Here is a 16003-nt window from a genome sequence, read left to right as displayed (position 1 = left end):
CAGAGGAGATCCGGGAAATTATAGACCGGTGAGTCTGACGTCGGTGCCGGGCAAAATAGTAGAGACTATCAAGAACAAAATTACAGAGCACATTCAAAAGCACGGACTAATGGGACAAAGTCAACATGGATCTAGTGAGGGGAAATCTTGCCTCACCAATCCGCTGCATTTCTTTGAAGGGGTAAACAAACATGTGGACAAAGGTGGGGCCGGTTGATATTGTGTATCTAGATTTTCAGAAGGCGTTTGATAAGGTCCCTCATGAAAGACTACGGAGGAAATTAGAGGGACATGGGATTGGAGGCAGTTTCTTACTGTGGATTAAATACTGGTTGAAAAATAGGAAAGAGAGTAGGGTTAAAAGGTCAATATTAGCAATGGAGAAGGGTAGTTAGTGGGATCCCTCAAGGATCTGTGCTGGGACCTCTGCTTTTTAACATATTCGTAAATGACCTAGAGATGGGGGTAACTAGTGAGATAATCAGATTTGCTGACGACACAAAGTTATTCAAAGTCGTCAAATCGCGGGAAGATTGTAAAAAATTACAAGAGGACCTTACGAGAGTGGGAGACTGGGTGTCTAAATAGCAGATGGCGTTTAATGTGAACAAGTGCAAAGTGATGCATGTGGGAAAGAGGAACCCAAACTATAACTACGTCATGCAGGGTTCAGTGTTAGGAGTCACGGTCCAAGAAAGGGATCTAGGTGTCATCGTTGATGATACGTTGAAACCTTCTGCTCAATGTGCTGCTGCAGCTAGGAAAGCAAATAGAGTGTTGGGTATTAATAGAAAAGAGATGGAAAACAAAAATGAGGATATTATTCTGCCGTTGTATCGCTCCATGGTGCGACCATACCTTGAGTATTGTATTCATTTCTGATCGCCGCACCTCAAAAAAGACATAGTGGAATTAGAAAAGGTGCAGAGAAGGGCGAGAAAGATGATACAGGGGATGGGACGACTTCCCTATGAGGAAAGGCTGAAGAGGCTGGGGCTCTTCAGAGGTCTGTAAGATGAGTGGAATGGAACGGGTTGATGTGGAGCGTCTGTTTATGCTTTCCAAAAATACTAGGACAAGGGGGCATGCGATGAAGCTGCAGTGTAGTAAATTTAAAACGAATCGGAGGAAATCTTTCTTCGCTCAACGCGTAGTTAAACTCTGGAATTCGTTGCTTGAAAAAGTGGTTAAGGCGTTTGACTTAGCGGACTTTAAAAAAGGTTTGGACAGCTTCCTGGAGGAAAAGGCCATAGAATGTTATTGAATGGACATGGGAATAATCCACTATCTCTGGGATGGGCGGGACAAATGGTTTGTTCTTTTGGCCGCTGTCGGAGACAGGGTGCTGGGCTCGATGGACCCTTTGTCTGTCCCGGCATGGTGATGCTTATGTACTTATGTAACTGTTCAAAGTTGTTACATCACATGTGGACTGTGAGAAATTGCAGGAGGATCATAGGATATTGGAAGACTGGGCATCGAAATGACAGGTGAAATTTAATGTGGACAAATGCAAAGTGATGCATATTGGAAAGAATAAAAGAGTTACTTGATGCTAGCTTCCGTATTAGGAGTCGCCACTCAAGAAAAAGGTCTAGATGTCATATACAATTGTTAGTCTTCTGCTCTGTGTGAGGTAGTGACTGCTACCACCACCTGTTCAAAAAGTCTTTAAAAACATTCTTATTCGCCAAAGCTTATTCCAATGGCAACTCCTATGTTTAACCTCTCTCATTTCCTGACTGTACATGGTTATCTGCCGGTTGCTTTGCCCCTATCTTTCACCCCGTGTTTTCCTCTGTTCCATTCCCTGCCTGTCTCATACTGTACCTGAGTCATCTTTGCATTGTATTTTTTCCTCTAGAATTATTGTAAGCCACATTGCGCCTGCTCCTGTGGGAAAATGTGGGGTACAAATGCACCAAAATAAATTTTAAAAAAAATGATCAAATGTTGGTCTCTAGTGTCAAAATTCCTCATGTGGAATTGAAGTACTTGAGAGAACACAAGTTGCAGGATATGATCAGCAGGATGAGTTGGAGAGCCCATATGTTGGTTCCACCCTAAGTTTTCTGTGGAGGACTAAGCGTCCTATTCAGTTTTAATATATTATTGGCATGAATACTAAAATGACATAGGATGAGTAGGTCAAGAGAACTGTTAAGGATCTGTAGAGTTCCTTACAAAAAAAGCAGCAGGTAAAGATTTCAGGTAGTATAAGATCAGGCAAAAAAAATCAGAGGCATCTGAAAATAACCCCTGTCAATATGGAGTGTGGAAAGTATATGGAGTGGAGGAGTGGCCTAGTGGTTAGAGTGGTGGACTTTGGTCCTGGGGAACTGGGTTCGATTCCCACTGCAGTCACTTAACCCTCCATTGCCCAAGGTACAAATAAGTACCTAAGCTGCATTGAGCCTGCCATGAATGGGAAAGCACGGGGTACAAATTAAACAAAAAAACCTTGCTGCCAACTTCAGTTCTATTTTTAAACAGAAGGTGACACTCTGGGGTGAGCATTGCATTATTGCTATCCTAGAACCAGGTTTCAGTAATCCACTGCCAATTAAATTGGTGATCAACTATTTAAGTTATTCTATATAATAAGTTTCTGCCAGATTGAACATTAAGCAAGCCCAGCTTCGTACACAGCACATCATTCAATTTGACATCTCTGAGCCTGACGTCCTGAACTGCAAATGAGGGACCTTACTAAGACGGATGTTTCACTGGTAAATGTTTCTATCCCTAGACCACAGGAATGGAAAAAAGAAGCTGTTACAAAGTTAATCCTGGAGGAATTTCTGCGCAAAATTCGGCATTTATTTGTAGTCTTTTTGCACAGAATTCTCCATCAAAAGGCCTAAAATTCCCTCCTCTGTCTGTCTTCTCCAGCTGTACTTCTCTCTCCCTCTATCTTGAAGCAAGACCTGTCCTATTCTTTCTCCTCTCCTCATCTGTCATGCTCTCCCCCTCCCATCCCCAAGGTAGACTCCCAGCTTTCTGTGCCCTCAAACCCCAGTACACATGCAGTTTGCTCTGCCTGTATCAACCCATCCTCCCTATGGCATACTCACATTGCTGTTCTCCATCTCCTTATCACACCTTGCTCTGCTTCCCCCACTGCCCATTCACCCTCAAGGCACACTTGTCTTGCTCTGCGGCACCTTCCCCCCTTCAGAGATCATGTAGCAGGAGGAGGAGGAAATGATCCGCTGCACTTCTTGTCACGTATTCCTTCTCTGCCAGTTCTCATTCGCAGTCAGGTCTAAATTGGCAGAGGAGGAAGAAGCCCAATGTGCCAGCTGCTTCACAGAATTCTGTGCATATTCTGCAGTATGCAATAGCACGGAATTTCCACAGTGAAATGTGTAGCTTATCAGTGAACATTTGGAATGGTATTCGCTGCCTGAAGAAGTAGCCTAGTGGTTAGTGCAGTGGACTTTGAGCCTGGGGAACTGAGTTCGATTCACACTGCAGCTCCTTGTGACTCTGCGAAAGTCACTTAACCCTCCATTGCCCCTGGTACAAAATAAGTACCTGAATATATGTAAACCGCTTTGAATGTAGTTGCAAAAACCTCAGAAAGGTGGTATATCAAGTCCCATTTCCTCCCCCTCCCACCTCATTGGGTGTGCTTTTTTTCAAGCACACAGCTTCTGCAAATGTAACTTCACAGTTTATTTTTTATATACTACTATTAAATTTCTGTAGTGCTACTAGACGTATGCAGCGCTGTACACTTGAACATGAAGAGACAGTCCCTGCTTGACAGAGCTTAGTCTAATTAGGACAGACAAATAGGATAAATAAGGGATAAGGGAATTACTAAGGTGAGAATGATAAAACATGGGCACTGAACAATAAGGGTTAGGAGTTAAAAGCAGCATCAGAAAGGTGGGCTTTTAGCCTAGATTTGAAGACTGCCAGAGATGGAGCTTGACGTGTCGGCTCAAGAAGTCTATTCCAGTGATATAGTGGAGCAAGATAAAAGGAACAGAGTCTGGAGTTAGCGGTGGAGGAGAAGGGTGCAGATAAGAGAGATTTACCCAGTGAACGGAGTTCCCGGGGAGGAATGTAGGGAGAGATGAGAGTGAAGAGGTACTGAGGAGCTGCAGAGTGAATGCACTTATAGGTCAATAAGAGGAGTTTGAACTGTATGCGGAAATGGATAGGAAGCCAGTGAAGTGACTTGAGGAGAGGGCTAATATGAACATAACGACACTGGCGGAATATTAGTCGTGCAGCAGAATTTTGAACAGATTAAAGAGGAGAGAGATGGCTAAGTGACGTCTAGTAGCGCTTAGAAATGATAAGTAGTAGTAGTAGTAGTAGTTAAGCTTTATTTCATAGGCACAGAATAGGGAAAGATTACATTTATGTAAATCGCTAAGGGGCCCTTTTACTAATGCTTAGCTCACACTAATGGAATTAGTACATACAAAATGCTAAGAAGCCCATAGGTTTAAAAAGGGCTTCTTATCATTTATTGCGCACTAAGCTTTAGTAAAAGGGCCCTTAAATGTTCAAGTTCTATTCACTCTAATTCATAATAACCTGAGGTAAGGAGAACAATATCCTAAATTTTACTGAAGCCATATCTTTGTATGTTATGGTTTTTTTGCAGGTGTTCTTGTTTACTGAAATGATTTCTAGTTGTAAATAAACCAAACCATTATAACTAAATTTTTATTCTAATTGCTTACATTAGTTTTCATATGGTTAATACTAGCGCCATAAAGGTGGTAATGTGTTGTGTTGTGCTGTACTATGGTTGTTCCATCAGTTGGCTTTTCAGATTATACAGGTGGCTCAACTCATTCAGAACTAACCAGTAGTACTTGTCTATTCTGGAATATTAACAAGGAAATGATTGGTAATGAAACACCATAGACAGAGAATTTAATAAGATTATCCAAGTTAATCAAGTCTGTTCATACAGAATGTTAAATAAGACAACTCATTTAGCATAGGGATTCTTAATATTATAAAATTTATTAGGCTTGATTTCATCACTAATCTACTTAGGATTTTATGAAATATCTTTCACAATACAGGTCTCGCCATCACAGATGAAATTTTGCTGGGTAAAGCAGAGTGGTCCAAACTTTTTGAAGCTCCAAACTTCTTTCAGAAGTACAAGTATGTATTTTTAATCCTGCAAGAAATGTTTGGTATAATTTTGTTAATAAAAAAAAAAAAGAAAACGATATGGTATGTGTGGAATTTCTTTCAGTGAATAAGAAACTTTTGCTCTAAGACCCTGAGGAAAAGCATCTTTGAAAAAATTGCTAGTTATTTAGAGCATACAGCTTTATTGGCTCAGAATGAAGCACAACTTGGCGCTCTTTTTTTTTTTCCTCTCAAAATCCTAGCAAACATGAAAGAGCATTCCACGTTTGCTCTAGGTGTTTGTGCCGCAGAGGCACTCTATAATCAAATTTAAACTGATTTTGATACCAGAAGTCTCCAGTTAGAATGTACCTTGAGTTGTAGGGTTATAGGCAGTAGCTACGGAGAGAAGAGAAAATGTCATTCACAGCTTTAAGGAAAAGAATGTTTTGTGGCATCTAGCACAGTGGCATACTTATAGGCCAGTTTTTATTTATTGAGGGAGCAGGGGTAGTTTCAATTTCTTTGGCTGTGGCTTCAGCTTCAGAAGCATATTAAAGGGATTGGATTAACACAAGTTTGATACTTGAGTTTGATAATTGTTAGTTTTATTGCTAATTGTAAAGATTTCACACCTAGCCACAATCCATCTTCTAGAAGCTTTCATAGTCCATTTGTTAAAGGCCTAAGTCAACATGGAATTTTGTTTTGTACCTTCAAAGGATCCATTAGGAATTTTTAAATATCAATAGAAGGAGGATAGAGAATGTGATTATCCAGGGATTAGGGTGAGATGGGCAGGGGTAGAAGCATTTTACTGTTAACTGTACAAAAAGTGTGGTGAAGAATTGAAGGGCTTATTTCCAAAATTCGCTGGTCCATATTAGTTGAATTGGACTTAGAGGGTTTTGGAAATAAGCCATTTAATTATAAATTAGGCACCACAAGTGACTATTGAACACCAAAGCAGTTTCAACACTTTAAATAATCCAACATTAATATAACTAAAATTATTGCAAGGAAAAAGCCTGAGCCACAGCCACTTTTTCACACTGACTGATTATCAAAGCAGGTACCTCATAGGCATAAAAAAAATCTTCCAAATATATTAGAACTGACTTTCTGATGCAGCCCTATGATGAAACCTTGTCCACCCATGATAGGACCCTGTTTTGAAAAGGAGCTATAGACAACTGTTAGAATACAGGTAAATTAATTAGTCATTTAGATTTTTTATTTATTATTTTACACAGTGTTCTGTACATGTGTAATCCCTATGATGTATCTGCCCTGATGATCAGTAAATGTTAAAATAAATAAATAAATAAATAAATAAAAAATATATATATATATATATCTAGTGAGCCACTAGGAACAATTAAGTCTTGGGAGCTATTCCATATTACTACTCTCAACAATGGAATTTTAAAATATCTACCTTAATGTTGATCCTTCACCACCACTATAAAAAAGACAGAATGCCTTTTGAAAAGTGTGCTGAGAATATTCATTTTTGGGGCATTTTTATGTCCATAGCTGGATTAGAGGCAGACAAATCTGAGGATGAGGTTAAATCTTTTTCTAAGAAGAAACTGGATTAAATAAACCTTCACTGAAATACAACTTACCGTGAGTTCTAGTTAGGGGGCACTTCATTTTTTTTTAACTTGTTTTATCCGCTTCTCATCTAACCATTCTAGGTGTGAAAATGGTATTCTCCAAGGGCAAGCAGGCTGCTTGTTCTCACGATTGGGTCGATGTCCACGGCAGCTCCCAGGAACGAAATTTTTCAAAGCAAAAAATCTTCAAAGCTTTGATAGTCTTCTACCGAACAAGCACCAGCTGTCTTCCCGACTGTCACGCGAGAGTTCCGCTCAGTTACCTGTTTTCCGTGGTGAAGAGAGGCAGCGTTTTGTCGTCACATCTGACCCCTTGAAAAGAGCCTTTGGCCATTTTTCCGGAGATTTTCTCCGGTTTTCTTAGGTTTTTTTTCTCTCTACTTCTTACCTTGCATTTGAAAAAAAAAGTCCTTTACCATGTTAGTTTTTTGCCCTTCTTAAGTTTCCTTTTGCTTCTGCCACGGCTTCTCTTTTTTTGTGCTCTCCTTTTTGGCACAATCCCGAACTTTGATCTCGCTGCCGCTATTTTTCCGTCCACGTCATCGAGGACTCCCAGCTGCTTCCAGGAATGTACTTGGTGCAACCGGTCGATCTCAGGTACCAACCCCCACGCTTGATGTCTTCAGTGCCTTGGGCCTGACCATCGCCCAAACGCATGTAAGTTGTGTCTTAGCTTGAAAAAGCGGACACAGGCGTCAAGACAAGCTCTTTGAGACCAACTTTTTGGAGCTTCGACCGGTACGTCGACATCGGTACCGAGGTTGGCAGCGTCGATATCTGCACCGGGGATGGCATTCGACTTCAGGAGCGCAGGTAATGGCTGTCTGGAGACCACCACACGCTGGCAGCAGTGAGCCGTCGAGTGGGTCTCCACCTGTCTCGAAGTCTCCTGCTATACAGAGCCCATGGGACCGACCACTCTCGGGACTGACCACTCTCAGACCCGACCCCAAGGAGACGTATGGATTCCACGCCCTCCGCGTCGGTTCCAAGGAGTAGCGATGATGTGCATCGAGCAAAGAAGCATCCTCATTGGTCTCCTTCCAAGCACGGTACCGGGAGCTTCGGTACCGGGAGTGCCAACGCCGGGAGGAACACTTACCCTCCATACAAGAGGTGTCAGTCTTCGGGCAGCCCAATACCGCCTCCTCAACCTCCACAGAGTCTGATGCCGATTCCTGAACTGACCCCGCAGCCTTGCTCGACAGCGACTCTAGACGAGCGCATCCGAGCCATTCTTCCAAGTCTTTTGGAGGGCCTGCTGCATCAGTCTGCTCCGGTACCGGGAGTGCTTGCGCTCTCCGTACTGTCGGTGGAAGCGGCAGCTGGCTCTATGCCTGTGGTGAAGTCTCCGACGCCAATGTCTGCTGCCACCCAGGTCGACTCCCCGTCGACATTGCTGGAGGGTGCTTCATCGCCGCCGGCATGGGAGTCAACTTCTCAACATCACCATAGAGGAAATGGTTCCTTGGCGTCAAGACGGGCCTGGTTTAGGACTGCAGTTAAAGAACTCTTGTCCAATACCAATGAGGATGCCTCGTGGGATGAAGGGGAGGATCCCAGGTATTTCTGAGGAGTCTTGTGGTCTTCCCTCTGATCCTACTCCTTCACCAGAAAGAAAGCTTTCTCCCCCGGAGAGTCTTTCTTTCTCTTCATTTGTCCGGGAAATGTCTGTGGCTATTCCCTTCCCAGTAGTATCTGAGGATGAGCCCAGGACTGAGATGCTCAAGGTCCTTGACTATCCTTCGCCACCTAAGGAATCATCCACGGTTCCTTTGCATAATGTGCTCAAGGAGACACTTATGCGAAACTGGATGAAACCGTTAAGTAATCCCACCATTCCCAAGAAAGCTGAGTCCCAATATTGGATTCACAGAGAACCTGAGTTGATGAAGTTGCAGTTACCTCAAGACTCTATGATTGTGGATTCCACTCTCAAGAGAGCCAGGAGTTCTAGAGACTTTGCCTCGGCGCCCCCGGGAAGAGAATCTAGAACCCCAGACTGTTTTGGGAGGAAGGCGTATCAGGCTTCTATGCTCGCGGCCAAAAATTCAATCTTACCAACTTTACACGAGCATTCACTTGAGGAACACGGTGAAGCAACTGGCGGACTTGGTTGATAAGCTCACTCCAGAGCATGCCAAGCCTTTTCAGGAGGTGGTCAGGCAGCAGAAGGCGTGTCGTAAATTCCTGTCCAGGAGTGCTTATGATACCTTTGATGTTGCATCCAGAATCGCTGCCCAAGGTATACTGATGCGCAGACCCTCATGGCTGCGTGCCTCTGACCTGGACAATCGAGTCCAGCAGCGGATTGCGGATGTCACTTGCCAGGGGATAACATTTTTGGTGAGAAGGTCGAGCAAGTGGTTGATCAGATCATGCAGCGGGAAACCGCTATGTACCATCTCTCCCGCTGGGTGCCTTCTGCTTCTACCTCATCTGGTAGACGATTTTTCAGGGGAGGGAGGAATGCTCCCTTCGCTTATAGGCGTAGGTACAATCCTTCTTCTCGACAGCCTTCTCAGGCTCATCCCCAGCGTGCTCGTTCTCGTCAACAGCGTACACCAAGGCAGGCCCCTGTGGCTCCCCAGCAGAAGCAAGGGATGGGCTTTTGACTGGCTCCAGCTGAGCATAGCCGCTGTAAAAGTGTCTGTGCCGGACGACTTACCGGTGGGAGGGAGGTTAACATTTTTTCACCAAAGGTGGCCTCTCATAATCTCTGATTGTTGAGTTTTTCAAATAGGTTAGGATACTCCCTCAATTTGATATCCAGGCCTCCAAATTGCCCACCGGGAGCTCAGTCTTTCAGCTTCCATCACAGGCAGGTACTTGAAGGGGAACTCTCCGCCCTACTCAAGGACAATGCGGTCGAGCCCGTTCCACCAGGACAAGAAGGGCTGGGATTTTATTCCAGGTACTTGTGCAAAAGAAAACGGGGGATGCGTCCCATCCTAGACCTAAGGGCCTTGAACAGATTCCTAGTCCGCGAAAAGTTCAGGATGGTTTCCCTGGGTACCTTCCTTCCCATGATTCAGAAAAACGATTAGCTATGCTCTCTGGACTTAAAGGATGCTTATACACACATCCCGATAGTTCCAGCTCACAGGAAGTATCTGTGATTCCGTTTGGGAACACAGCATTTTCAGTATTGTGTGCTGCCTTTTGGCCTGGCGTCTGCGCCCAGGGTCTTCACAAAATGCCTGGCAGTAGTTGCAGCGCCGCTACGCAGACTGGGAGTGCATGTGTTCCCTTATCTCGACGACTGGCTGGTCCATGCAGATCACTATTCAACTGCTGGAGCTACTCGGGTTTGTTATAAATTACCCCAAGTCCCATCTTTTCCCAGTTCAGCGCCTGGAATTTATAGGAGCTTTGCTGGACTCACAGACAGCTTGCGCCTATCTTTCTGAGGCGAGAGTAGACAATCTTCTGTCTCTAGTTTCCATGGCCAGAGCGTCTCAGCGGATCACAGCTTGGCAGATGTTGAGACTTCTAGGCCATATGGCCTCCACAGTTTGTGACTCCCATGGCGTGACTTCACATGAGATCAGCTCAATGGACCCTAGCTTCCAAGCTGTGGGGGATCTAGAGGATGCAATCCAGCTATCCACCAATTTTCACAATTCTCTTCAGTGGTGGACAATTCAACCCAATTTGGTCTTGGGATGTCCCTTTCAAATTCCTCAGCCACAAAAGGTGCTGACAACGGATGCATCCCTCCTGGGGTGGGGAGCTCATGTAGATGGGCTTCACAATCATGGAGTTTGGTCCCTCCAGGAAAAAGGTCTTCAGATCAATCTCCTGGAGTTGTGAGCGGTCTGGAATGCTCTAAAGGCTTTAGGAGATCGGCTGTCCAGTCAAATCATCCTAATTCAGACAGACAATCAGGTTGCGATGTACTACATCAACAAGCAGGGGGGCACCGGATCTTGCCCCCTGTGTCAGGAAGCCGTTCAGATGTGGCTATGGGCTTGCCATCATGGCATGTATCTCCAAGCCACGTATCTGGCAGGCATAAACAGCAGTCTGACCGACAGATTGAGCAGGCTAATGCAACCTCATGAGTGGTCACTCAACATGGGAGTTGTCCAAGATCTTCCGAGAGTGGGGCACCCCCTCGGTGGCTCTTTTTGCCACTCAGATCAATCACAAGGTCCCTCAGTTCTGTTCCAGACTTCAGGCCCACGACAGGCTAGCGTCAGATGCTTTTCTCCTTCATTGGGGGACGGGCCTTCTATATGCGTATCCTCTCATACCTCTGGTGGGGAAGACTTTGCTGAAACTCAAGCAAGACCGCGGAACCATGATTCTGATTGCTCCTTTCTGGCCATGTCAGATTTGGTTCTTTCTGGAGTTGTCCTCTGGAAAACCGTGGAGATTGGAGTATTTTCCAACCCTCATAACGCAGAACGAGGAGGCACTTATGCATCCCAACCTCCAGTCTCTGGCTCTCACGGCCTGGATTTTGAGAGTGTAGAATTCGCTTCCTTGGGTCTTTCTGAGGGTGTCTCCCGGGTTTTGCTTGCTTCCAGAAAAGATTCCACGAAGCGGTGTTATTTTTTCAAATGGAGGAAGTTTGCCATCTGGTGTGATAGCAAGGCCCTAGATCCTTGCTCTTGTCCTACACAGACCCTGCTTGAATACCTTCTGCACTTGTCAAAGTCTGGTCTCAAGACCAACTCTGTAAGAGTTAATCTTAGTGCAATTAGTGCTTATCATTGTCATGTAGAGGGTAAGCCTATCTCTGGACAGCCTTTAGTTGTTTGCTTCATGAGAGGTTTGCTTTTGTCAAAGCCCCCTGTCAAACCTCCACCAGTGTCTTGGGATCTCAACGTCGTTCTCACCCAGCTGATGAAAGCTCCTTTTGAGCCACTGAATTCCTGCCATCTGAAGTACCTGACCTGAAAGGTGATTTTTTTTTGGTGGCTGTTACTTCAGCTTGTAGAGTCAGTGAGCTTCAAGCCTTTGTAGTGCATGCTTCTTATCTCAAGTTTCATCACAACCGAGTAGTCCTCCGCACACACCCTAAGTTCTTGCCGAAGGTGGTGTCGGAGGTCCATCTGAACCAGTCAGTTGTCTTGCCAACATTGTTTCCCCGTCCTCATACCTGCCCTGCTGAACGTCAGTTGCACACCTTGGATTGCAAGAGAGCATTGGCCTTTTACGTGGAACGGACAAGCCCCTTCAGACAGTCCGCCCAAATGTTTGTTTCTTTTGATTCCAACAGAAGGGGGGTCGCAGTCGGGAAACACACCATTTCCAATTGGCTAGCAGATTGCATTTCCTTCACTTACGCCCAAGCTGGGCTGACTCTTCAGGGTCACGTCACGGCTCATAGTGTTGGAGCCATGGCGGCATCAGTGACTCACTTGAAGTCAGCCACTATAGAAGAGATTTGCAAGGCTGCGATGTGGTCATCCATCCACACATTCACATCTCACTACTGCCTTCAGCAGGATACCCGATGCAACTGTCGGTTTGGGCAGTCAGTGCTGCAGAATCTGTTCAGGGTTTAGAATCCAACTCCACCCCCCTAGGCCCATTTTTATCGTGAGAACAAGAAGCTTGCTTGTCCTCAGAGAAAGCGAAGATACATACCTGTAGCAGGTATTCTCCAAGGACAGCAGGCTGATTGTTCTCACAAACCCTCCCACCTCCCCTTTGGAGTTGTTCTTCTAATTTTTGCTTTTGGATATAACTGAGCAGGACTCTTGCTCTACAGGCAGGAAGATGGCCGCGGTGCGCGCACCCCGCGCGCCAGAAGGTTCTATCAAAGCTTTTGAGGATCTTTTGTTTTGAAAAATTGCATTCCTGTGGGCCGCCATAGACGTCGACCCACATGTGAGAACAATCAGCTTGCTGCCCTCGGAGAATACCTGCTAAAGGTATGTATCTTCGCTTTATCCGAGGACAAGCAGGTTGCTTGTTCTCACATGTGGATCGACGTCCGCGTTGGCCCTGGAAACAGCAAATTTGTCACCAGCAAAAAGTTTTGTGGATCCTTCTGGTGCGTACACACCGCATGTGCCGACGACTTCCTGCCTGTCGTGTGAGCATGCCTCCTTAGTTTTCTTTTCTCTGCGTTGAGGTGCAGTAGAGTTTTTATGCTCCCCTCTCAGGCCCAGGAAAGAGTCTTCATGAGTTTTTGGCTTTTCGCTATAGTTTTAAAAAAACATTTCCTGTAGTTTCTTTTACTTTTGTCCCATTTTAAAGTTTCCTTTGTTTTCAGCGCGGCTGGGTTAGCCCCTTCTTTTCTGTGCCCTTTTTTCTCTTGAGGCACAGTCGCGTCTTTTGATTTCCCTGAAGCCGTTTTCCCTTCCATGTCATCGAAGACACCCAGCAGCTTCAAACGTTGCACTCGGTGCAACCGGACCATCTCGGGTACCGATACCCACGCCTGGTGTATCCAGTGCCTTGGGCCCGACCATAGCCCAGTCGCTTGTAGTTTGTGTCTTCGTATGAAGAAATGGACCCAAGAGTCTCGAGAAGCCCAACGAGAAAAGCTTTTAGGGGTTCACTCCAGTCTGTCGATATCGGTACTGACCAGAGGAGCATCGACGTCAGGAGCAGAGGTAATGGCTGATGAGAGACCAACTTGCGCTGGGAGCAGTGATGCATCGAGTGGGTCTCCACCTGCCTTGAGGCCTCCAGTTATGCAGGCCCCCCTGGACTGAGCTTCGTCTGATCCGGCCCCCGAGGAGACATTAGGATTCCACGTCTTCCTTATCGGTACCGAGGAGTCTCGATGACGGGTGTCGAGCGAAGGTGAAGAAGCACCATCATTGTTCTCCTTCGACACACGGTACCGGGAGCTTCGGGGCGTTGAGAGAATCGGCACCCGAGAAGCGTCAGTGCCGAGGGGATTGCTCCCCCTTGATACAGGAGGTGCCGATGCGTTGGTCTCCTAGCAGCTCGATACCTGCTCCCGAACCTCTACAGATTCTGTCACCGCCTGTTCCATCGACCCCGCAGCCTTCTCCGATGGTGACTCTCGACGAGCGCATCCAGAACTTCTGGAGGGACTGCTACATCAGTCAGCTTTGGTGTCAGGGGTGCTTGCGCCTTCTGTACCATCTGCTGCAACGGTGTTTGGCCCTTCTCCTGCAGTGCCGCCTGAGGCTTCAACGTTGGTGGAGGGAGCTTCGGCTTAGTCGGATTGGCCGTAGGCCTCTCGACATCGCCATAGAGGACATTGTTCCTCAGCATCGAGGCAGGTTTAGTGTCGAAGTACTTTGACACAGGCTTTATCGGACACTGAGCAGAAGCGTTCGTGGGAGTCAGAGGAAGATCCCAGGTACTTTTCTTCTGATGAGTCCTTTGGGATTCCCTCTGATCCTTCCCCTCCACCAGAGAGGAGACTATCTCCACTGGAGAATCTGCCTTTTTCCTCTTTTGTCCGGGAAATGGCTACGGCTTTTCCCTTCCCTGTGGAGGTTGAGTGTGAGCCCAGGACTGAGATGCTCAAGGTCCTGGATTATTCTTCTCCTCCTAAAGAGGCTGTAACAGTTCCTCTGTATAAGGTACTGAAGGAAGTCCTTATGTGAAACTGGTCAGCCCCTCTGGTCCCGTGGTCCCGACGAAAGCTGAATCCCAGTATCGGATCCACGGTGAACCTGGATTGATGAGGTCCCAGTTACCCCACAATTCCATGGTGGTGGATTCCGCCCTCAAGAGAGCCAGGAGTACTAGAGACTATGCTTCGGCGCCCCCAGGCAGAGAAGCTAGAACTCCTGATTCTTTTGGGAGGAAGACGTATCAGGCTGCTATGCTCGCCGCCAAGATTCAGTCATACCAGCTGTTCACAAGCGTGCACTTGAGGGACTCAATACGGCAACTGTTGAACTTGGTTGATGCAGTTCCTACAGAGCTGGCCTAGCCTTTTCGCCAGGTGGTCAGGCAGCAGAAAGCGTGTTGAAAGGTCCTGGCCAGGGGTACATTTCACACTTTTGATTTAGCATCCAGGATCTCTGCTCAGGGTATAGTGATGTACAGACTTTCATGGCTGTGTGTCTCTGACCTGGATCATTCTGTCCAGCAGCGAATGGCGGATGTTCCTTGGTGGGGGGGGGGGGGGGGGGTGGGACAACCTTTTGGTGAAAGAGTAGTGGATCTTGTTGATCAGATCAAGAAGCATAATGATGCTATGGATTCTCTCTCCCATCAGGCGCCTTCTTCTACTGTCTCCTCATCCAGGAGGTATTTTTTTTTGGGGGGGGGGGGGGAAGAGGAGTAGTCGTAGGTACACTCCTGCTTCTCGGCAGCCTGCCCAGGCTCAGCCCCAGCGCACTCGTCAACAGCGTGTGTCTATGGCCCGTGCTGCTCCCCAGCAAAAGCAAGGGACAGGCTTTTGTCTGGCTCCAGTTAAGCATAGCCTCAATAAATGTGTCTGTACCAGACGACTTGCTGGTTGGAGGGAGGTTGATATTTTTTCACCAAAGGTGGCCTCTTATAACCTCCAATCGGTGGGTTCTTCAAATAGTGCAGTTAGGATACACCCTTAATCTGGAATCCAAACCTCCAAATTGTCCACCAGGAGCTCATTCATACAGTTCCCAGCATAAACAGGTACTTGCAGAGGAGCTCTCCGCCCTTGGACTGCAAGAGAGCATTGGCCTTTTAGGTGGAGTGGACAAAGCCCTTCAGACAGTCCGCCCAGTTGTTTGTTTCTTTCGACCCCCAACTGGAGGGGAGTCTCCATTGGAAAATGCACAATCTCCAGTTGGTTAGCAGATTGCATTTCCTTCACTTATGATCAGGCTGGGTTGACTCTAGAGGGCCATGTCACAGCTCATAATGTAAGAGCCATGGCTGCATCAGTGGCTCACTTAAAGTCTGCCTCCATTGAGATTTGCAAGGTTGCAACGTGGTCATCAGTCCACACATTCATATCTCACTACTGCCTTCAGCAGGATACCCGACGCAACAGTGGGCAGTCGGTGCTGCAGAATCTGTTCGGGTTTACTAGACCCATTTTTATTCTGTTCCAGGCTGCACTCTGTTAGTTGTTTATGATTTCAGGTGAATCTATGTTATGTCCTCGCCATTGCAAGGCCCAGTTGACCAATGTTTATTGTTTTGAGTGAGCTTGGTTGCTAAGGATACCCCACAAGTGAGAACAAGCAGCCTACTTGTCCTCGGAGGAAGTGAAGATACCTGTAGCAGGTATTCTCCGAGGACAGCAGGCTGATTGTTCTCACAAACCCGCCCACCTCCCCTTTGGAGGAGTTGTTCGTTTGTTTATGTGCTTTTTGATTAATCTGAGCAGGCACGCTGAC

The 16003-nt window shown here is 46.3% G+C and overlaps 1 protein-coding gene across 4 annotated transcripts in view; it reads left to right on the top strand.

The window, feature by feature from the left end:
- PAPOLA (poly(A) polymerase alpha) overlaps positions 1-16003 on the top strand; it is a 277966-nt gene that overhangs the window by 163497 nt on the left and 98466 nt on the right. For all 4 annotated transcript variants that reach the window (XM_030215241.1, XM_030215240.1, XM_030215239.1 and 1 more), the window contains exon 12: positions 5055-5139. In XM_030215241.1, the coding sequence (XP_030071101.1) occupies positions 5055-5139 (85 nt within the window). The remainder of the gene's footprint in view (positions 1-5054; positions 5140-16003) is intronic.

Source organism: Microcaecilia unicolor, chromosome 9 (genome assembly GCF_901765095.1).
Source record: "Microcaecilia unicolor chromosome 9, aMicUni1.1, whole genome shotgun sequence".
NCBI lineage: Eukaryota > Metazoa > Chordata > Amphibia > Gymnophiona > Siphonopidae > Microcaecilia > Microcaecilia unicolor.
Note: the sequence above shows the minus strand (reverse complement) of the source record. Positions and strands in the feature narration are given on the sequence as shown.